Raw genomic sequence first — 19,306 nt, 5'->3', positions numbered from 1 at the left:
ATTATCATTATTAACATAAATCAGTATAAAGACTATCAAGGACATTTACAGGATCTTATATAACATGTTCGCCACAAAAAAATCCTTTGGGTGTGACCTTTTTAGCAAACTATATATTACCCACAATGTCCAGACTGAGAATTGAAACAGTCCTTTGCATTTCAGGTACACAGAGGCCCAAACAAGGCCAATAAATAGTAACTGTCTGTTGCATCTTACAGCAGCTCCTCTGATATTTATCAGTTTACAGGTTGCCCGTGTCAGGGCCTGTTACCAACCCACACAAACACATATAACTCGCATAAACAAGCAAACATACTCTTTTAAAAAAGGGGAAAGTTGTGCTTACCACTATTTTTAAACCATTGGGGGGCAGGGGGTGCAATGTCACCTGATTTGAACCCCATTGAGCATGCATGTCACCTGTTAAAAACTAAACTTCGCACAGAAAGGCCGACAAACAAACTGAAAGCGGCTGCAGTAAAGGCCTGGCAGAGCATTAAGTAGGAGGAAACCCAGAATGTGGTGATGTCCATGAGTTCAAGACTTCAGGCTGTCATTGCCAGCAAAGGCTTTTCCACCAAGTATTAGAAATTAACATTTTATTTTCAGTTCTTTAATTTGTCCAATTGCTTTTGAGCCCCTGAAATGAATTGTTAAAAAAGGCTTTAGTTCCTTACATTTTTATGCAATATTTTTGTTTAACCAACTGAATTAAAGCTGAAAGTCTGCAGTTCAACTGTTGTTTCATTTAAAATTCATTGTGGTAATGTACTGAACCAAAATTAGAAAAAAGTTGTCTCTGTCCAAAGATTTATGGACCTATTATTATACATGATTGCCTAAAAAATTAGGGAGTGTTCTATATGTCTTCTTTAAAGGAACACTCCATTGCTGTGAGATTAAAAGCAATTGCTACCTACTCATGTCTGTTTTTTATCCTATTGCCATATACACACCAAAGCTTTTAAAAGGTTCTTATGTGTGTGACATAGATAATTGTTCAGTACAATAATTTGCCTCCCTTCTTCATAAAAAATATTCTATGATAAATGAGATTTCCATTTCTGAAAGTTGTTTTATGCCCTTTCTCCCACCCACAAGTTTTCTACAGGGAATTGGAGTTTGACAACATGAAAATGCAAGAGTTGCTTCTGGTATATTTCATCCTTTATTTATGAAAGCAAAATTAGTAGACTATCAACATATGCTGAGATAAACGTAGAAAAAGGGGCATTTTCTGTTAAAATCCAGAAAGATTTTGTAACAGTTTTACCAATTACTGTAATTTCGTGCAGAACTGTGTTTAAAAGCTGATGAATAAAATATATATTGGAAGGGCAATCAGAGGTGTCAAAAGGCAACAGGACATTTCCCTTTTAGCAGGTATATTGTCAGGCTGAGTTATTACGATTCGGTATACTGACACCTGCTGGGTACTATTTAAACAGCATGGTGCAATTTGGTTTCAGTGATCAGTGCACATATATTGTAACATTATAATTAAATAATTGTAGTCTGCTACAAAAATATTATTTAAAAAAATACAAAAAACTAAGCCATGATGGGGGGGGGGCATCCCATGATGGGGGGGGCATCCCTTGCTGGATTAGTGAACCTAATGCTGCAGAGCCCAAAGGGTTCAGGTGTGCATATGATTAATAGCAGATCTAATCATAAAAAGATAAAAACTGACTGATGTGCAAGGCAGGTATGAGAGAGACATATATCATAATGGGGAATGATTTGTTTGATTTTACGGGGCAAAAAAATATGAGTAGGCAATTGGGGGGAAAAAACACTTTTTTTTTTGCGCCCCATCTAGTAACCGATGGCAACTAATCAGGTGCTTGCTTTCAACCAGTGGAATAGAAATTTCTATAGATTGATTAGTTGCTATGATAAAGAACAAACCTCACTGCTTTATAATCTGCTGTGTACCACCCTAAGGGCCCACCTCCTATGTTTAATTTCAGTACAAGTTGAGAAAGCAGTGTATAAAATGATGAGATCCCCCAAACACAAATAAATGCTGGGCTGTTTAACATCTATAACCCCATGAAGCTTCTGCTCTGATCTTTATTATGGGGACAACTGTAATTTAGATTAACTGATGTGCCTCCCATTAGCTCAGGTCCCACCATTATAACACTATAGGTCACGTCCCATCCACTATAACACTGTTGGTAGTAGATTCAGACACCATCCTGTCCACATTGGTTTATCTGCATGCTTCAGATCTGTGTACCGGAAGCGTCTCAATTGTCCGCTCAGCTATATTTCCCGTAGTAAAATCTCCAAAGCACATTTGTTCCGTTAGAAAAACCAGAATCCTAAGAACCACAGAACAACATTGCTACCTTTGGGCATCAGACATAAGTCTCTATGTAACTGTAACACAAAATGTACAAACGTAAGCCACATTTGTAGTCACATTTATAATATCTCCACGCATATTTGTTACACACTGTATTATTTTAGTTACAAAGCTCGTCTTCAGTAGCGCCACCTGCCAGCTAAAGTCTTTAGGAAAGGGTAACTGGAGTCTGGAACATGTCGTTCTACAGCAGCTGAAAAGCCAAACGATTGTCTTCCTACTTTACCAGGCTGGAACCCGTTGTAGAGGGTTTCCGGGCGGGACCGAATTTTCTGGTGCACAGGATGCAGCGCTCTGTGCTCCTTTTGTCCCGGTTATATACCCGGAGATCTCTGTGGCCCCAATGGGGAGCTCCTCTTGTGTCACCGTCGCAACTCCCCCGCCCCCCAGGTCTCCCAAGCCCAAACCGGGGGTACAGCAGCAACAGCGGCACCGAGAGTCGGAAAGTGGTAGTAGTTGGGCTGCCTAACCCGGTGATCTGGGTTCGGAGCAGGATCTATTTCTTCCTTATCAGAGCCTACTTCGACCGGGAGTTTAACATTGAGGAGTTCACGGATGGGGCCAAGCAGGTGGGGAATGAGATCCATGCAGAGGGGGTCAAGATTATGTTTTTTTATCAGTGTGTCTCCTTTGTTGTCCCCCAAGTGGTGTCCCTGATGTTCCCTGTATGCCCCTTTCCTGCCAACGAGCCCGTAAGGTTTCATCTTTGATTATTGTACTTCATAGGGCAGTGACACACATGGAGATTCGGGAGGATTTAGTCGCACGGCTACGAATCGCTCTTCTATCCCCGGACTGCCTTCCCGCCGGCTACAATCTAAATCACCGGCGGAATGGCACTCGGAGCTGTTCCTTTTCCGAAGTTGCCTCACGAGGAAACTCCGGGCGACTTCAGAAAACAAACCACTCTGAGTGCCATCCCGCTGGCGATTTAGATTCTAGACGGCGGGAAGGCATTGCAGGGCGATTAGTTGCCCGAAGAAGAGGTGATGTCTAATGTCCCCGAATCTCCATGTGTGTCTCTGCTCTGCAGAAATAAAAACGTCACACCTTTAATCCCGGAACGCACTCACAGTATCCTACTGACCGAATTGTCCCTTTTGCTATGACATCGCTGATATCAGCTGTATCCTATACCCACGTGCCATTAGGGTGATAGTAAACATGTCTGCAACCAGATCCAAAATAGTCCCTGGCATAGCAAATACACAAAGGCCCAGTATAAAGCATCATTCTATTCCATTTTGATGAGTGGGGAGCATGCAGCGTACAAGAATGTACCAGTGCACTAAACTCTTTTAGACAAGAAATGTTCTTTTAAAAAGTTGTATTGCAGGGAGATTAGTTGCCCGAAGAAGAGGTGATGTCTAATGTCCCCGAATCTCCATGTGTGTCTCTGCCCTGCAGAAATAAAGACGACACACCTTTAATCCCGGAACACACTCACAGTATCCTACTGACCGAATTGTCCCTTTGCTATGACATCACTGATATCAGATGTATCCTATACCCACGTGCCATTAGGGTGATAGTAAACATGTCTGCAACCAGATCCAAAATAGTCCCTGGCATAGCAAATACACAAAGGCCCAGTATGAAGCATCATTCTATTCCATTTTGATGAGTGGGGAGCATGCAGCGTACAAGAATGTACCAGTGCATTAAACTCTTTTAGACAAGAAATGTTATTTTAAAAAGTTGTGTTTCTGGTTACTTTATTGAAAATATCTTCAAAAACCCTACTAGTCCTGCTCATCTCTTCCACTTTCTGCCTGCTGAATTGTCAGGGTTTCCAGATTTACATTTCAAAACCAGCCAAAGACTATCAAAAAACTAGCGACAAAGTAGCCAAAAGCCATTCTAAAAAAAGCCCAATGTGTACACTCAACAATCAATATGACAACAGCATATAGAAACAGCTAACTAAAAGTCTACAGTATTTGTGTGGCACATGTGATTATCACATACCAGATACAGCGGGCTGCAGGCTGTAGTACAGACAGGTTGGGACTGATAGGATAGAACTGCAGCAAATAGAAAAGGGAGGCTTTCTACACCATTCTACTCCCATTGCTTTTTTGGTATTGTAGTTTTCAAAGTACAAACCCGCCAAGGCTCCAAAAACTAGCCCAAATCCGTACCTTGGCTAGTTTGTACTTTGGAAACCCGCCTGGGCTTGTAATTAGTAGCTCAATTTGGTGGAAAAAAACGCCAACTTGGCAACACTGGGCTGTGCAGGGGAGCCTGCGGCACTCAGCACACTGCACTGTAGGATAAGAAACAATCACAACTACACTGTCCTAATAGGGAACTGAAGCATGTGTTTGCTTGTGTGACTGCAGGGCTGTGATTGGCTATCCTGCTCCTACTGTGCTTCTGGCATGGATTGTCTGACATATACACCCCTCATTAGCAATAAGACAGGGACCAGAGAACATCTATGGGAAGCTCAAATAAAGGGGCCATTTTTGAAGACAATATAAATTTACTGTCAAAAGTAAAACCAGCAACCTATATTATTGCCTACAAAATTAGGGGATTTTCATTATCCTATATGTCTCCTTTAACTGGTGCAGGGTTGTATCCCTTAATGATTCCTAATCTGAGGATGCACCAAATCCAGGATTCAGTTTGGGATTTTGCTGAAACCCAGTTCTGTTCACTGAAATCATATTGAACAAGGTAGTATACTTACCAGTGGAGGATAAGTGAATTAAAATACATATTAAAGAAATAATAACTGAAAAAAGCTAGATGGGCTCCTCATTACACTGGGCCCCTAGGCTTTAGCCTCAGATTTTTTATCTATTTTTCATTTTCCAGGGGCTGAAAATTTTAAAATAAAAAACCACCTTAAATTTGCCATAGACTGCTCTCATTTAATTCTACATGAAGTCAACAGAGTTTAGATGCCAAAAATAAGTTTTTTTCTGTTGCTTTTAAACATCATTTGGATTCCAGCGTTTTGTGCAAAAAATGTAATGGTTGGGAAAAACCCAAATCCAAACCTTGATAAATCATGGTCTTATAATGTCTGTTGTTCTACTGTATACTTACTAATACTGAGATTGTTTTTTTTTTAAGGCTTTTACATTGGTTTCCAAGTTGCTGTCTCAATGTAAATTTGACGCCTTGCAGAATCTCATAAGCAGTGAGGTAAATAATTTTTTTTTTATAATGACAAGATAGTTTAAATGACAGATTGTGAAAATTGTGTCTCTATACACAGAGTGTATTATGTGTTACCCACCAACACATGGCTCTTTGACATAAAATGTCACTTTTGGTGCATAGAAAATTTAATTTAAGAAAAGACAAAAGTGACAAAGTGAGCAGTGACCAGAACCCTTTTTACCCATGAGCCACAATCAATTGTAAGAAGAAAAATTCCTGGGGGGTCCTAAATAATTGGATTTTTAGTAGCCCCTATATGGACAGACAGTCAAATCAGTCTGGTGACTGTTACCTGTGACCCTACTGCATACAATTCGTCGGCTTCAATCCTTGTTAAGTACCTCCACCTGGGTACACTTCAAACTGGAACAATAAGATTTAGGCAAGGAAGAGCCTGAGAGGCAGAACAACTGCTCAAGTGAATTTATTTATGTTTCACACTACATGTTTCGAGCCTCCTGGCTCTTTGTCAAGTGTAATACACAGAATGCTCAATGAAACTTTTAAAGCATACAAACAGGAAATGACCTCAATGTGATCTTCATTACCAATTATCACCCTCCCCCTAAAGGTGAGCATTAAATCGAATAACAGTGTCCATAAAGTCCATGTAAATAGTCCATTGTGCAAAAGGTGTAGTCCAATTAAGAACCCTGTGAAAAGTGCTGGAAGTAAAAATTATTAAAACCAGTTAAAAGCATTATATAAGTAAGATTTACATGGTACTGTTACCAAACTATTAACCTACCACTTACTCATAATCAGTTTTCCTTGCACAAATAGCTATCTAAAATCTTCAATAAATATTTCAAATTTTTCAAATTTTAGCGGAAAAATAACCCATACTTTACCATTAGAAGTACTCAAATATTTCTGAATGGGCAAAATTTCAAGGCCTGCGAAAGGGGATAAACAGCAATTAATATTATAGAAAGCATTTAACACTCCAATTTTCATTTAGACCCTTAGGTGTAACCGTATCTAGTTTCTTAATCCAATACATTTCTCTTTGTTGGATTCTTTGGAGTAAGTTTCCACCCCTAGATGGCGCTCTAATCACTTCCAGTACCAGCCATTTTAATTGTGATACATTGTGTTTCTTTTCAGTGAAGTGTCTAGACACTGAAGTATCAGTATAAGTATCTTTCTTATAATTACGAATGTTGCCCCGATGCTCCTTTATTCTAGCTTTTACAGCCCTTGTGGTTTGTCCAACATAGACCATGCCACATGGACATTTCAAAAGATATATTACATTGCGTGACTCACAAGTAGCATAGCTATTGATTTGTAGTGGGGTACCTCTGGTAGGATGATTAATTTTATCCCCTTTTATAATTGATGGACAACAAATGCAATTTAGGCACGGGAATGTGCCTTTTTTTGGTTTACCAAGGAATCTCTGTGTATCCTTTTTGATGGGTTCAATTTCAGCTGGACATAAGGTGTCTCTAATGCTTTTCCCTTTCTTGTAGCTGAACGTTACTGACTCTGGGAGTATTTTACTATAGATTTTGTCTTGTAAGACTATTGGCCAGTATCTACGGATGATTTGTTCTATGCCTCTACTTTGTGCACCGTATGTCGAGACCAACGGGGTTAATGTTGTTTTTCCTTTCTTTTTATGGGTGAGCAAACTCTCCCTGTCTATTTGTAACACTTCTTGAGCATGTTTTTTGATGGATTTTTGACTATAACCTCTATTGGCAAATCTGTTTTTTAAGTTATCAGCTGCTTCTATATACTGGCTGCTGTCTGATGAGATCCTCCGAGCTCTCAGAAACTGCCCTTTAGGTATAGCTTTGATGACATTTGGGGCATGATAGCTAGTAGCATGAAGGATATTATTCCTATCAGTTTGTTTACGGTATAAACTGGTATGGATTTGCCCTCCTATGATTTTAAGTTGGACATCTAAAAAGTTAAGTGTGTCTAGTCCAACTTCTGTTGTGAATTTAATGGTCTTATGGGCCTCATTTGCATTTGATATCATTTCTTCAAACATTTGTAATGGGCCTTTCCATAACACCAGGATATCATCTACATAGCGGAAATATCCCTGTATGTATGACTTAAATTTACTTTCTAGGAACAATTTTTTCTCCAGGTTGTAAACAAACAAGTTGGCGAGGGACGGTGCGACCGCAGCACCCATCGAGGTCCCCTGGCGTTGCCAATAATGGTCATTCCCAAACCTGAAATAGTTTTTATGTAGGACCATAGCCAAACAATCTACAATAAAGTAAATTAAGTGATGTGAGAGATTAGTATCCAGGAGCACTTCTTCCACTATACTAATACCTTCTTCCTGTGGAATGGATGTATACAGACTTTGTATGTCTATGCTACATAGTATGGTATCTGGTTCGATATTAATTCCATTCAATTTGCATAGTAAGTCTGTGGTATCTTTTAAACAAGTAGGTATTTCACTTACAAGCGGTTGTAAATACTTATCCACAAACTTCGACAATGGTTCTAAAACCGATCCTATTCCTGACACTATTGGTCTACACGGAGGGTTAACCAGTGCTTTGTGGATTTTGGGAAGAAGGTATAGTACAGGCGTCCGTGGATACTCCGTTGTGAGAAACTCTCTTACATTTGGAGTGTTCGAAACATGTAGTGTGAAACATAAATAAATTCACTTGAGCAGTTGTTCTGCCTCTCAGGCTCTTCCTTGCCTAAATCTTATGGACAGACAGTCTAAAGGAGGCTCTCTGACAGTACACCTAGTTTATATGCAAACATGCCTCCAAGCCTGAAATTGAAAAATAAGCACCTGCAGCATCCAAGGGGTTGGTAAGCAACATGTTATTAGTGAGCCACTGGTTGGGGATCACTGCTTTAGACAGTTCTGTTTTTGGTAAGGCATTGTGTCGGAATAGGTTGGTTATGCACACTCCCTAGATATTGTACATTCTTTCATTGGCACATTGCTGTTCTGCTTCATTGTAGAGCAGAGATGGGGATTACATTATATGTGGCAGATGCAGTTTTGTTTGCTATCAGGGGGGCTGTCCTCAGCCACAATGAGTAGGCTGAAGTATAACTAAAATGTACAATATAAATTATTACACTACTTATTAACTTGTTTAGTTAGATTTTGTATTGTTTATTGGTCAGGTTATCTGTATGATTCAGAGTACAGGTATGGTATCCATTATCCAGAAACCCGTTATCGAGAAAGTTACAAATTACAGAAAGTCTATTTCAAATAGACTCCATTATAATAAAATAATCAATTTTTTAACAAATGACTTCCCTTTTCTCTGCGATAATAAAACAGTACCTTGTACTTGATCCAAACTAAGATATAATTAATCCTTATTGGAAGCAAAACCAGCTTATTGGGGTTATTTAATATTTATATGATGTTTTAGTAGACTTAAAGGGGTGGTTCACCTTTACGTTGACTTGTAGTATGTTATAGAATGACAAATTCTAAGCAATTTTTCAATTGGTCTTCATTTTTTATTTGTTATAGTTTTTGAATTATTTGCCTTCTTCTTCTGACCCTTTCCAAATTTCAAATGGGGGTTACTGACCCCATCTAAAAAACAAATGCTCTGTAAGGCTACACATTTATTGTTATTGCTACTTTCTATTACTCCTCTTTCTATTCAGACCCTCTCCTATTCATATTCCTGTATCTTAGGAAAGTCAGTGCATGGTTGCTAGGGTAGTTTGTACCCTACCAACCAGACTGCTGACATTGCAAACTGTAGAGCTGCTGAATAAAAAGCTAAATTACTCAAAAAACACAAATAATAAAAAATGAAAACCAATTGCAAATTGTCTCAGAATATAACTCTCTACATCATACTAAAAGTGAATTTAAAGGTGAACAACCCCTTTAAGGTATGAAGATCCACATATGGAAAGGTCTGTTATCTAGAAAACCCCAGGTCCTGAGCATTCTGGATAACAGGTCCCATACCTGTACTCTGAATGTTGTATTCCAGAATATTTGTTTTTTAATCCTATGTTCCTGTTCTGATTCCAGAATGTGGAATGTGGTTCTGCATCTTGTGGTTAGAATGCTATAAACTGTTGAAAGAAAACTCTAATTTAATGAACTAAGGTACAACAAAAAATTAGGTTAGAAATGCTACACCTTATATTATAGCTTCTGTACCAGACCTAGACCACCACAGTGATTTAGTAATGGCGTTTTGTGTCTCCAAACATATATGCTGCCAGTAGCTCTCCATCTTTATTTGTGCTGTTTTACAGTATATACTGTTCGCTACCTAAGCTTTAAAGGAACAGTTCAGTGCAAAAATAAAACTGGGTAAATCGATAGGCTGTGCAAAATAAAAAAATGTTTCTAATATAGTTAGTTAGGCAAAACATGAAATTTATAAAGGCTGGAGTGACTGGATGTCTAATATAATAGCCAGAACACTACCTGCTTTTTTCTCTGAGTTAGTCAGTGACTATAAGGTAGGCCACATGGGACATAACTGTTTAGTGAGTTTGCATTCAGCTCAGATTCAAAAGTAACTGTTATGACCCATGTGCACCCCCCTCAAGTATCTGGTTGGTTACTGCCTGGTAACCAATCAGTGGCAACCAAGAGATCTGCAAAGCAGGAAGTAGTGTTCTGGCTATTATGTTACATATCCAGTCACTCCAGCCTTTATACATTACATTTTTGGCTCACTTACTATATTAGAAACATGTTTTTATTTTGCACAGCCTATATATTTACCCATTTTTTTAAAAAATTTTATAGTGAACAATTCCTTTAATATATACATATATAAAATTCATACATGGAGCTGCTAAACCTCTAGGTCAGTACAGTTCATCTTGTATAATACAACATTTCTAGCACTTTTCAATTTTGTAGATTTTAGTTCTCAAATTGTGACATAGGAGTCCCCTTTTTGTATTGGTTAAGAAAGTCACATAATTCATGTATACATCTATCCTGGTGTTAGGCACAGTGTCTTTTCTTTGACGACCATATAACAATGGAGCTGTCGTTTCCACAGTGTTTCTTTATTCTGTGGGTACCTGCATAATCACAAGGCTCCTTTAAATAGTGATTAAATATACAAGCAATTGATAAGATTGACCATGTGAGTGTAAATTCCTCTGGACAGGGACTGATGTGAATGGTGAACAATTTCTCTAAATCGCTTTATAAACACATGCCATTAATTAAATAATTTCTCCAATTGCTTTCCATTTGCATATATTTTTCTAAAATGACTTTTCCCAATTATTTAGGTGACAGGGAGTCCTTCATATAAGCACATCTGCACTATTCACTGTCCACGAATACTTTATCAGTAGTAATACATATGTAGTGTTTTCTAGACTCTTCACACAAATAGGTTAGCTGATGAAATGTTGATAACTTGTTTTTTTCTGTTTGTCCTGTTGTTTTAGCTCCTACAAGATATCAAGGAAAAATGTTCTTCACTTTCTGACAACCACAGAAATGCTTTGGCAGCACATTCAGATGAAATCATGTATACAACCACAGGCGACGTTGCTATTTATTATGATAATAATGGTATGTGTGATGTGAGTAGATCCCTACCAGACTAGGGAGTATACCTATAGTTTACAGAAACACCTTCACCTTATTAAAGTCATTTGAAAATGCAATTCTTCTGACTCCTGCGTTAGTATCCTGATCATACCAAAGAAGACAAAAATAGAAGGTTGTATGGTATTCAAAGCAACACTGCAGGTAATGGCACAAGGGGTGCATTAATCAAAGTGATTTACATTAACTTCCATGTATTGTCAATCAAGGGAGCGGAGATTTCCCCATGGAAGACAAAGCACCCTGTGTGCCATCACCCTTAAACAATATGACAGCTCTTTCCCCCTGCATCAATCTGTATAATTTTATAAAATTTGAAAATATACTTGTGTGCAATCTATCTACAGTATGCCTCTATCTCAAACTCTCTACTGCAATCCTTATGTTATTCATTCATATTTGGAGGGAGCCATATTTTTAAATACTGTTCAGTTTGATCATTTTGCTTAAATGTACTAAAACCTGAACCAAAATGAATAAATATATTTTTCCTTTTCTTTTCTAGGAAAAAAGTTTGTTAGCATCCTGATGCGCTTTTGGTACCTGACTTGTGCTGAGCTCCCAGATGAAAGCTTGGAAGGAACAAAAGTTTTTCAGTTTATCATGGGAGATGAGACGACGAAGAACACAAAACGCCTTCTCACTGCAAACTATGAGTAAGGACACAATTGGTAATAAAATACATTAACAACAACAATTAGGGGAGCTGTAAAGTAATTTAATAAATTCACATAGATCTATACTGCAGGCAGATGTTTACTTATTGCAATCATCTGTCACTGTCCTGCATTTCATTTAGAAAATACACTGTGAAACATTAGCTCTAAAGGAGATCTAAACTCTAAATATAAATATGGCTAGAAATGCAATATTTTATTTACTATATATTGACCAGCCTAAAGGTTCAGCATCTCTATAGTAGTAATGATCCAGGTTTTCAAAGATGTCACAGGAGTTTCTCATCTTGGATTTTGATAGGAGTGTCTGTGACACATACATACTCAGTGAGCTTTGAGCAGCTGTTGAGAAGCTAAGCTTAGAAGTAGTCACAAATGAACAAGCAAAAAATTAGGTTTGCCTGTCATATAAACTGATGCTGCAGGGCCGATTTTAAATTCGGATACTAAGGGGCTGATTTATTAAACCGTGACTTTTTCGGTTGGGCCTTTTGTCGCTAAAAACCTGCAAAGGTTACAGGGAAATCATGACTTTTCCAGTATTTATTATGCAACAAAAACACAACTTTTTTTTAAGTGGTTTTTGAGATTGTCGGGTGTTTTGATGCTGGCTTTTGTGCAACAATAAGAAAAAGTTGAAAAAAAAGTTGAAAGAGTCAAGGTTTTTACAACTTTTCTGTGACTTTTTTCCTTCTGTGCCTTTTCAGTTTGGAGTTTTTTGATAAATGACTGACATTCCTGGAAATGCGTTTATTCGTAGTTTCAAAAACCGGTCCCTCCTTAAGTGACAGTTGGAATTTAGCACATTATTTTAAGGGGAAGAGCATTCTGTTAATGGGAATCAAACAAAGGTAGCACTTGTAAGACCTTCATTGCACATCAACTAAATCAGAGATAACTACTTCAGCTCTATGAAGAAAGAATGAATGCTAGTGTCTTTCTAAGCTTTACTTTACTGCTACATATATTAATGTGTCTGAGATGTGCACAGAGTAAAGGCTCCCCTTAAATTTTGAGAGAGTGGGAGTTGCAGAACATTATTTAGAAGTAATGCAGCCAGCGGCTATCTAAGCATTTTTGCAGTTAGTAATCAGAACACATTTTATATAAAAATGTTACCGATTTTTAAATAAATGTATATTAGAAATACCTTTCTTATTTTAATGGAGAAACTGGGACCATTAAGAACCCTGGCCTCCAATGTGTGTTTTTGGTTTTTAACCACTAGGCTCAAGGGAGGGGGGCTGATAATTTTCTTGTACAGGGCCCTGTGATTTCTGATGGCAGCCCTTGATATAGTTATACTCAAATATGCAAATTCTTGAATTTAGGATTCTTATATGCAAAGTGACTCGTGGAGCACAGAGAATGCATAGCACCCTTGGCCTATCATTTGGGTGGGATTAGGTTTACTTGTCACTAGGCCAATGGACTGATGCTCTGCATAGTATTTCATAACTGATCTTTGCCTTTTAAAATGGTTGTTTTCCTTGAAACACTTTTTTCAGTTCAGTTGGTTTCAGATTGTTAACCAGAAATTAAGACTTTTTCCAATCACTTTTTATTTGTGACCGTTTTTCTAATAATGAAGTGTAAAGTTTCATTTTTTACCGTCTAAAGAAGCTTGGGGGGGGTCGCTGACTCTTTAACTGTTCTAAATACATTTGTTATCTTTGACCCTGCTGAGCAGAATCCCTGAGTTTCATTAAAGGCACCTGTTAGAATTGATACAATAGTTGCTGATATTCCACAGATGCTGCTGAGAAATGTATCAACTAAATGCAGCAAATTGTAACAGTTCAGAATCTACTCCTGGATCACTGAGCTGCCCGATGGAAACACCAGAGACACAAACATTCAACTTAAAAACTGTAAAAAATAAAGCAATTGAAAAAAATATTTGTTTATGGTGAACAATCTAAAACAACTCAACTGAAAAAAGTGTTTGGAAGGTGAACAACCCCTTTAAGACCTTATAAGTTTTTGGTAGTTTAAAAAAACAAACACATTAATAGGTTTATATTTTCCGTCATTTTAAAAATATTTGAGTATGCATGTTCAGTGAAACTTTGCAGTGCTATAAAAAGGAAGTGCCAAGCAAACCAATAAATGGAAAGATGAAAAACGTGGGAGTGGATGGGAATGCAAAAGCAATGCCATAGGAGTAAAAAAATACTTTATTACATACCTCGGGAAAATAAAAACCTAGAATTTCTCTCCCCAATGCTGATGTCAGCTTGGCGATACCTTAGGTTCTCATGAGTTGTGTAGTCTTAAATAATAACATGGTGCAAATTTGCCCCATTACAGTTACCCAGTCAGCCAGGTAGTTTTTTTCCGTTATAATAATTAAATTGATAATCTGGTTGATTTGTATGAGTCACTTTAGCATTATATTACTACAAAAGCCTGGTATTTTCACAATTTGGTGAAATCATTGTTTTTTTCTATGGTGTTTGTCTTTTTAGGTTTCGCAGGGAATTCACTCAGGGAGTTAAACCAGACTGGATCATCACTCGTATTGAGCACTCAAAACTCTTAGATTAGAAAGACCTGAGCCTGGAGGCTGAAGAAATGTATCGTGTCATATTCTTGAGTTTTTATTGATTATACCTATTCAAACTGCCAAATACATTTAATTTCCTTGTGAATATTGGGACTCAATAGGAAATACTCACGAGAATGGCAAGTCACTGCCTTCTATAGAAAACAACTACCGGTAGGTTCATTAGTTACATTAGTTTAAGTGCTGGTTTACTGGTTTTCACAGGTGCTCAGATTGTTCCCAGAGAATATTTGAGGGTGGCAGCTAATGCAGCATGGATATAAAATTGCCAGTGCTATGGAAACTCTCTTTTGGATTTTGTTTTTTAACCTGTTCATCTAAGGTCTAATGTAATTACAGAAAATATTGTAATGTAGCTAAGCATTGCTTTGAGCTTTGTAAGAAATCTGAACATCGCTAAATGCAATTATAAACCATACAGTAGAATATTAAATATATTGTAAAAAGAATAGAATTATGAATTGGAATAAAACATGCTTTCTCTAGCTCCATTGTGTTGTTTCAGTGAGTGAGTGACCTACCTAACACTAGTTTGAATGGTCATTTTTTTTGGTCTTTTATCTTTATTTGTCTTTATTTTTTTGATTTTATATCTAAATATAAGTAACACTGGTGTGAATGGTCATTTTTCTTTGGTCATATCTAAATACAAGTAACACTGGTGTGAATGGTGATTTTTATTTTTGTCATATCTATCTAAATACAAGTAAAGTCGTCAAGGGGTTGTTCATATTCAAACACTTATTCAGTTCAGTTGTTTTCCAATATACCATTCAGCTGGATGAATGGAGAAATTCTCTCTCTCTCTCTCTCTCTCTCTCTATATATATATACATACAAGTAATGTGCTTACCACTAATAATGTGACCACAAAATTCACATAGACATATGCAAGAAGTCCTCCAGATCACCCGGAAAATGACACAGCACTTCCCCCACCTCTATACTCATATGACCACGTTAATCTGAATACAGTTAACTAACTACGGGTATGTTCTGTTATGTTTTCTATTACAAGATAAAATTGAATATGTTTTATTACACTCTTTCTTTATTTCTCTTTTAGCTAAATGTTTCTCACGCTATACTAACATGTCACTATAGATTGTTAAAGCTGACAGCTACGATATATGTATTGCTTATTTCTGTTTAAAGTATCGTAGAACATTACAGAACAGCATGATCTAAGACTGTTTTCAAGGGCACATGACTTATATATCTGTAGCACGGTTCTTCGGATTACTAATGTTCTACTGATACAATCAGTTTATCAGCACTTATTGCAACATTGTATATACACTTTTTCTGACTGTTTCCAATGAGCTATGGATACTCTCTTTATCAGTGACTTCTGTATATTTTGCCTTTATCGTTGTTTTTATGGTTATTTATACGTTTTGTAATTAGCCTCCACGTCAATAATGTTTGTGTCACGTCACCTTTGCTCCCTTCCCGACACTTGTGTTTTAAATTGGTTGCTGCTTTCACACTTCAGCACTTTGAGAAAGGCTACGGATCTAGCCGAAACGTCAGTTCTTTTTTTGTTCAATAAACACCTTTTTTTCTCCATAAGTCCTGTGTGTGCGAGCTGCCATTGAGCCTGCATACTATTTTCATAGCTTTGCACCCAAGCACTGTACTATTTTATACGAGTTGTGCCGGCATTGCACAGTCTTGATCTATATATATATATATATATATATATATATATATATATATATATATATATATATATATATACACTGCAGAAATATATGTTCCTCCATATGTCCCTTGTAGCTTTGGAGTTTCTACCGTTTTTTGTATATCCCACAGACCCAGAGCCTTACTAAGCAAGCATGTGTTCCTTTCTGGAGTTAGTTCAGCGTATTATGTAAGTGTTCGTGAATTTCTGGCGTCTGTCTTTGGCAAGATGTAAAATGAGAACCTGTTACCACATAGCTATTTAGAGAGCCAGTTATAAAGATCTGTAATGAGCCAGTAAGAGCATGGCTTTTTCAACTTCCAAAGGGATCAGTGTTCAGTAGGAGTTATGTAATTGTTGTCAACCTCTCAAAAAACTCAATACATGTAGTCAGCTATGATAACTGTTGAAACATTTTTATTAGTGGATTCCACTAATGTAGTACTCAGTATATTACATTTAAGACCACAATTTTCTTCTCCCTATTAACCATTATGCCACCTTCTGTAGCTGAGCAACATTACCCAAATGGAGATTCAATGGTGTAACTAGAAGCTACAGGTTGGTTTTTAGAGGTATTTGAAACTACAACTAAACTGACATTCTCTAAAACCAGGAATGTCATGGAATTTATTCAAAGATCCAAAAATAAAAATTACAAGAAAAAGGGCTCAGAAATTACGAATACCTATAAAACAGTGTTTTTCTGACAATTCCTAGCAAATATTAATTCTGAAAACCTCTAAATGTCTTGATTTAAAGCAGTCCAATGAGATCAGCGCAGCTCCCATTGACTTCTATAGGACCTCAACAACTCTTTCTTGTCAATGCTTTGCATTAAAGGAATAGTTCAGTGTGAAAATAAAAACTGGGTAAATAGATAGGCCGTGCAAAATAAAAAATGTTTCTAATATAGTTAGTTAGCCAAAAATGTAATGTATAAAGGCTGGAGTGAACAGATGTCTAATAAAACAGCCAGAATCCAACTTCCTGCTTTTCAGCTCTCTAACTCTAAATTAGTCAGCGACTTGAAGGGGGGCCACATGGTACATTTCTGTTCAGTGAGTTTGTAATTGATCCTCAGCATTCAGCTCAGATTCAAAAGCAACAGATATGACCCATGTGGCCCCCCCTCAAGTCTGTGATTGGTTACTGCCTGGTAGCCAGGGTAACCAGTCAGTGTAAACCAAGAGAGCTGAAAAGTAGTGTTGTGACTGACTTGTTATACATCAAATCACTCCAGCCTTTATACATTACATTTTTGGCTAACTAACTATATTAGAAACATTTTTTATTTTGCACAGCCTATCTATTTACCCACTTTTTATTTTTACACTGAACAATTCCTTTAAGAGGTTTTCATGGTTTTTACACTTAATGCATTTCAAATGTTTAGAGCATTTATGAAATATAGAAAACCCATGCATTTTTCAAGATTCCTGGACAAAAAAAAAAATCAGAATTCTAAATCCCCCCCTCAGCTGGTAGGTATACTGCCTCTGTTATGCTCTTAATTAACACAAGGACACCTGATGAATGAGTAACATTTGGGTCTCAAAGTAAGCCAGGATTGGATGCACTCCACAGCAGATGAATAAAAAAGAAATTTTTAAAAGTCTTCCTCTAGGCTGAAAAGCATCTGTAATAAACTATTGGAACTCCCTTTCACTTGAATGGAAATGTTGCAAGCAAAGGTGTCGGTGCTTTAGGTTAAACTGGCTTAAGAATACCCCTTGGGTCATTAGCCTTAAGTTAATTTTAATATGTTATTAGTACAGTATAACTTATATAAAGTCCTTTCATTTACTTTTATTTCTTAGTTTGACCCTGGCAGCCAAAAAATATTTTGTTCTGTGAGCAAAATGTTGTTACTTTGTAATATTCAGACATTCATATTCATAATAGTCATTCTGTTCTATTCAGACATTCTTCTATTTATCTTCCAATTTGTCACTGAATTAACTTTTCTGTGTCATTAGCAACCTGGGTGGTTCCTATTCCTGACCTAAACATTTCTGGATATTTTCATTCTGAAAGGGGTTGTTCACCTTCTAAACATTTTTTTCAGTTGTTTTCAGATAGTACACCAGAAATGGAAACTGTATTCAGTTGCTTTCTGTTCTATTTTTTGACAGTTTTTCTAAAATTAGAGTTGAAACGTTAATGTTCCTTTCTCTGGTGTTTCAGTTTGGTAGCGTCATAAATAAGGTGCAGATTCTGAACTGGTAACTATTGTATCAACAATAACTGCTCAAATTATGCTTAGTAGTGCTGAATAATAAACTGTCAAAATAAAATTTAAAAAATAAACTAATTCTTTCTGATTAACTATTAGTAAACAATATAAGTAAAACAATGTTTGGAAGTTGAATGACCCCTTTGGTCTCCCATTCTATCTGTACTATTATAATAACTCCAAAACATCAACATCACCGTACGGTATACAAAGCATCAGTCACTGCTCACCATGTACCTGTTCCAGACATCAAATTTATATCTTCCATGAACCATATAAACTTAGGTTCCTCAAAAAAAAAAATTAGTCCAGCACCCACTGTTTCATGAATAAAACGGCCTTTATTGGACCAAGGGCATTACAGCAACGTTTCAGACCAACTGGTCTTTTATCAAGCTAACCAACATGTGAATCACATGTTGGTTAGCTTGATAAAAGACCAGTTGGTCTGAAACGTTGCTGTAATGCCCTTGGTCCAATAAAGGCCGTTTTATTCATGAAACAGTGGGTGCTGGACTAATTTTCTTCGCTAATATTGCCAGTGGAAGGTGGCCACTGGAGGACGTGCACCCAGCCAAAGAAGTGAGTTGCAGTTGTGCTGACTACTAATCTGCTATTGTCTGTTCCACGTAAGTCGTGCACGACTAATCTCACCATGACTTTTGTATATACTGATGCGGACATTACACGTATAACTGGCATGATCGGACAATCAGAAAATTTTCTGAACAAGCCAGATGTCTCTATTGATTTTAAAGAGCTGGAAAAAATCAAAAGAAAACAAATTGCATTTGAATTACATGCCCAAACATTGGGGGAATATGTGAAATGTAAGCGGATCCCACGTGGCTTGCGCTCCCACCTGAGACCCACCATGTTCTCTAATAATGCACAATTTTGTCAAAAATGGGAAGCTATATTGAACAAATGCTCCCTAGACCTGATGGTGGCGATAATTGAAGAGATCCATAAAGAATTACCTCGTGTGATACAAAGTAGCGATGAGGTTGAAACCAAGTTGCGGAACCA

The 19,306-nt window shown here is 37.2% G+C and overlaps 1 protein-coding gene across 2 annotated transcripts; it reads left to right on the top strand.

Moving 5' to 3' along the window:
* Positions 1–2,486: 2,486 nt before the first annotated feature.
* On the top strand, positions 2,487–14,842 carry maip1.S (matrix AAA peptidase interacting protein 1 S homeolog). Of its 2 annotated transcripts, none has more exons than XM_018238996.1 (5): positions 2,487–2,946; positions 5,462–5,533; positions 10,952–11,078; positions 11,620–11,770; positions 14,260–14,842. In XM_018238996.1, the coding sequence occupies exons 1-5, from the start codon at positions 2,662–2,664 to the stop codon at positions 14,336–14,338; spliced, it is 714 nt and encodes a 237-aa protein (XP_018094485.1). In that variant the 5' UTR covers positions 2,487–2,661; the 3' UTR covers positions 14,339–14,842. The 2 variants fall into 2 exon arrangements, with proteins under 2 accessions (XP_018094485.1, XP_018094486.1); XM_018238997.2 differs by having other exon boundaries at positions 11,620–11,785.
* Positions 14,843–19,306: the final 4,464 nt, after the last annotated feature.

Source organism: Xenopus laevis, chromosome 9_10S (assembly GCF_017654675.1).
Source record: "Xenopus laevis strain J_2021 chromosome 9_10S, Xenopus_laevis_v10.1, whole genome shotgun sequence".
NCBI classification, from domain to species: Eukaryota; Metazoa; Chordata; class Amphibia; order Anura; family Pipidae; genus Xenopus; species Xenopus laevis.
The sequence above is the reverse complement of the archived record's forward strand: the minus strand, read 5'-3'. Positions and strand labels throughout refer to the sequence as shown.

Bases quoted from the DNA above. Each gene is read 5' to 3' on its own strand.
- maip1.S (XM_018238996.1), top strand. From the start codon at position 2,662: ATGCAGCGCTCTGTGCTCCTTTTGTCCCGGTTATATACCCGGAGATCT. The intron at 11,079-11,619 runs GTATGTGTGATG...TTTCTTTTCTAG, and splicing joins TATTTATTATGATAATAATG to GAAAAAAGTTTGTTAGCATC. The intron at 11,771-14,259 runs GTAAGGACACAA...TTGTCTTTTTAG, and splicing joins CTTCTCACTGCAAACTATGA to GTTTCGCAGGGAATTCACTC.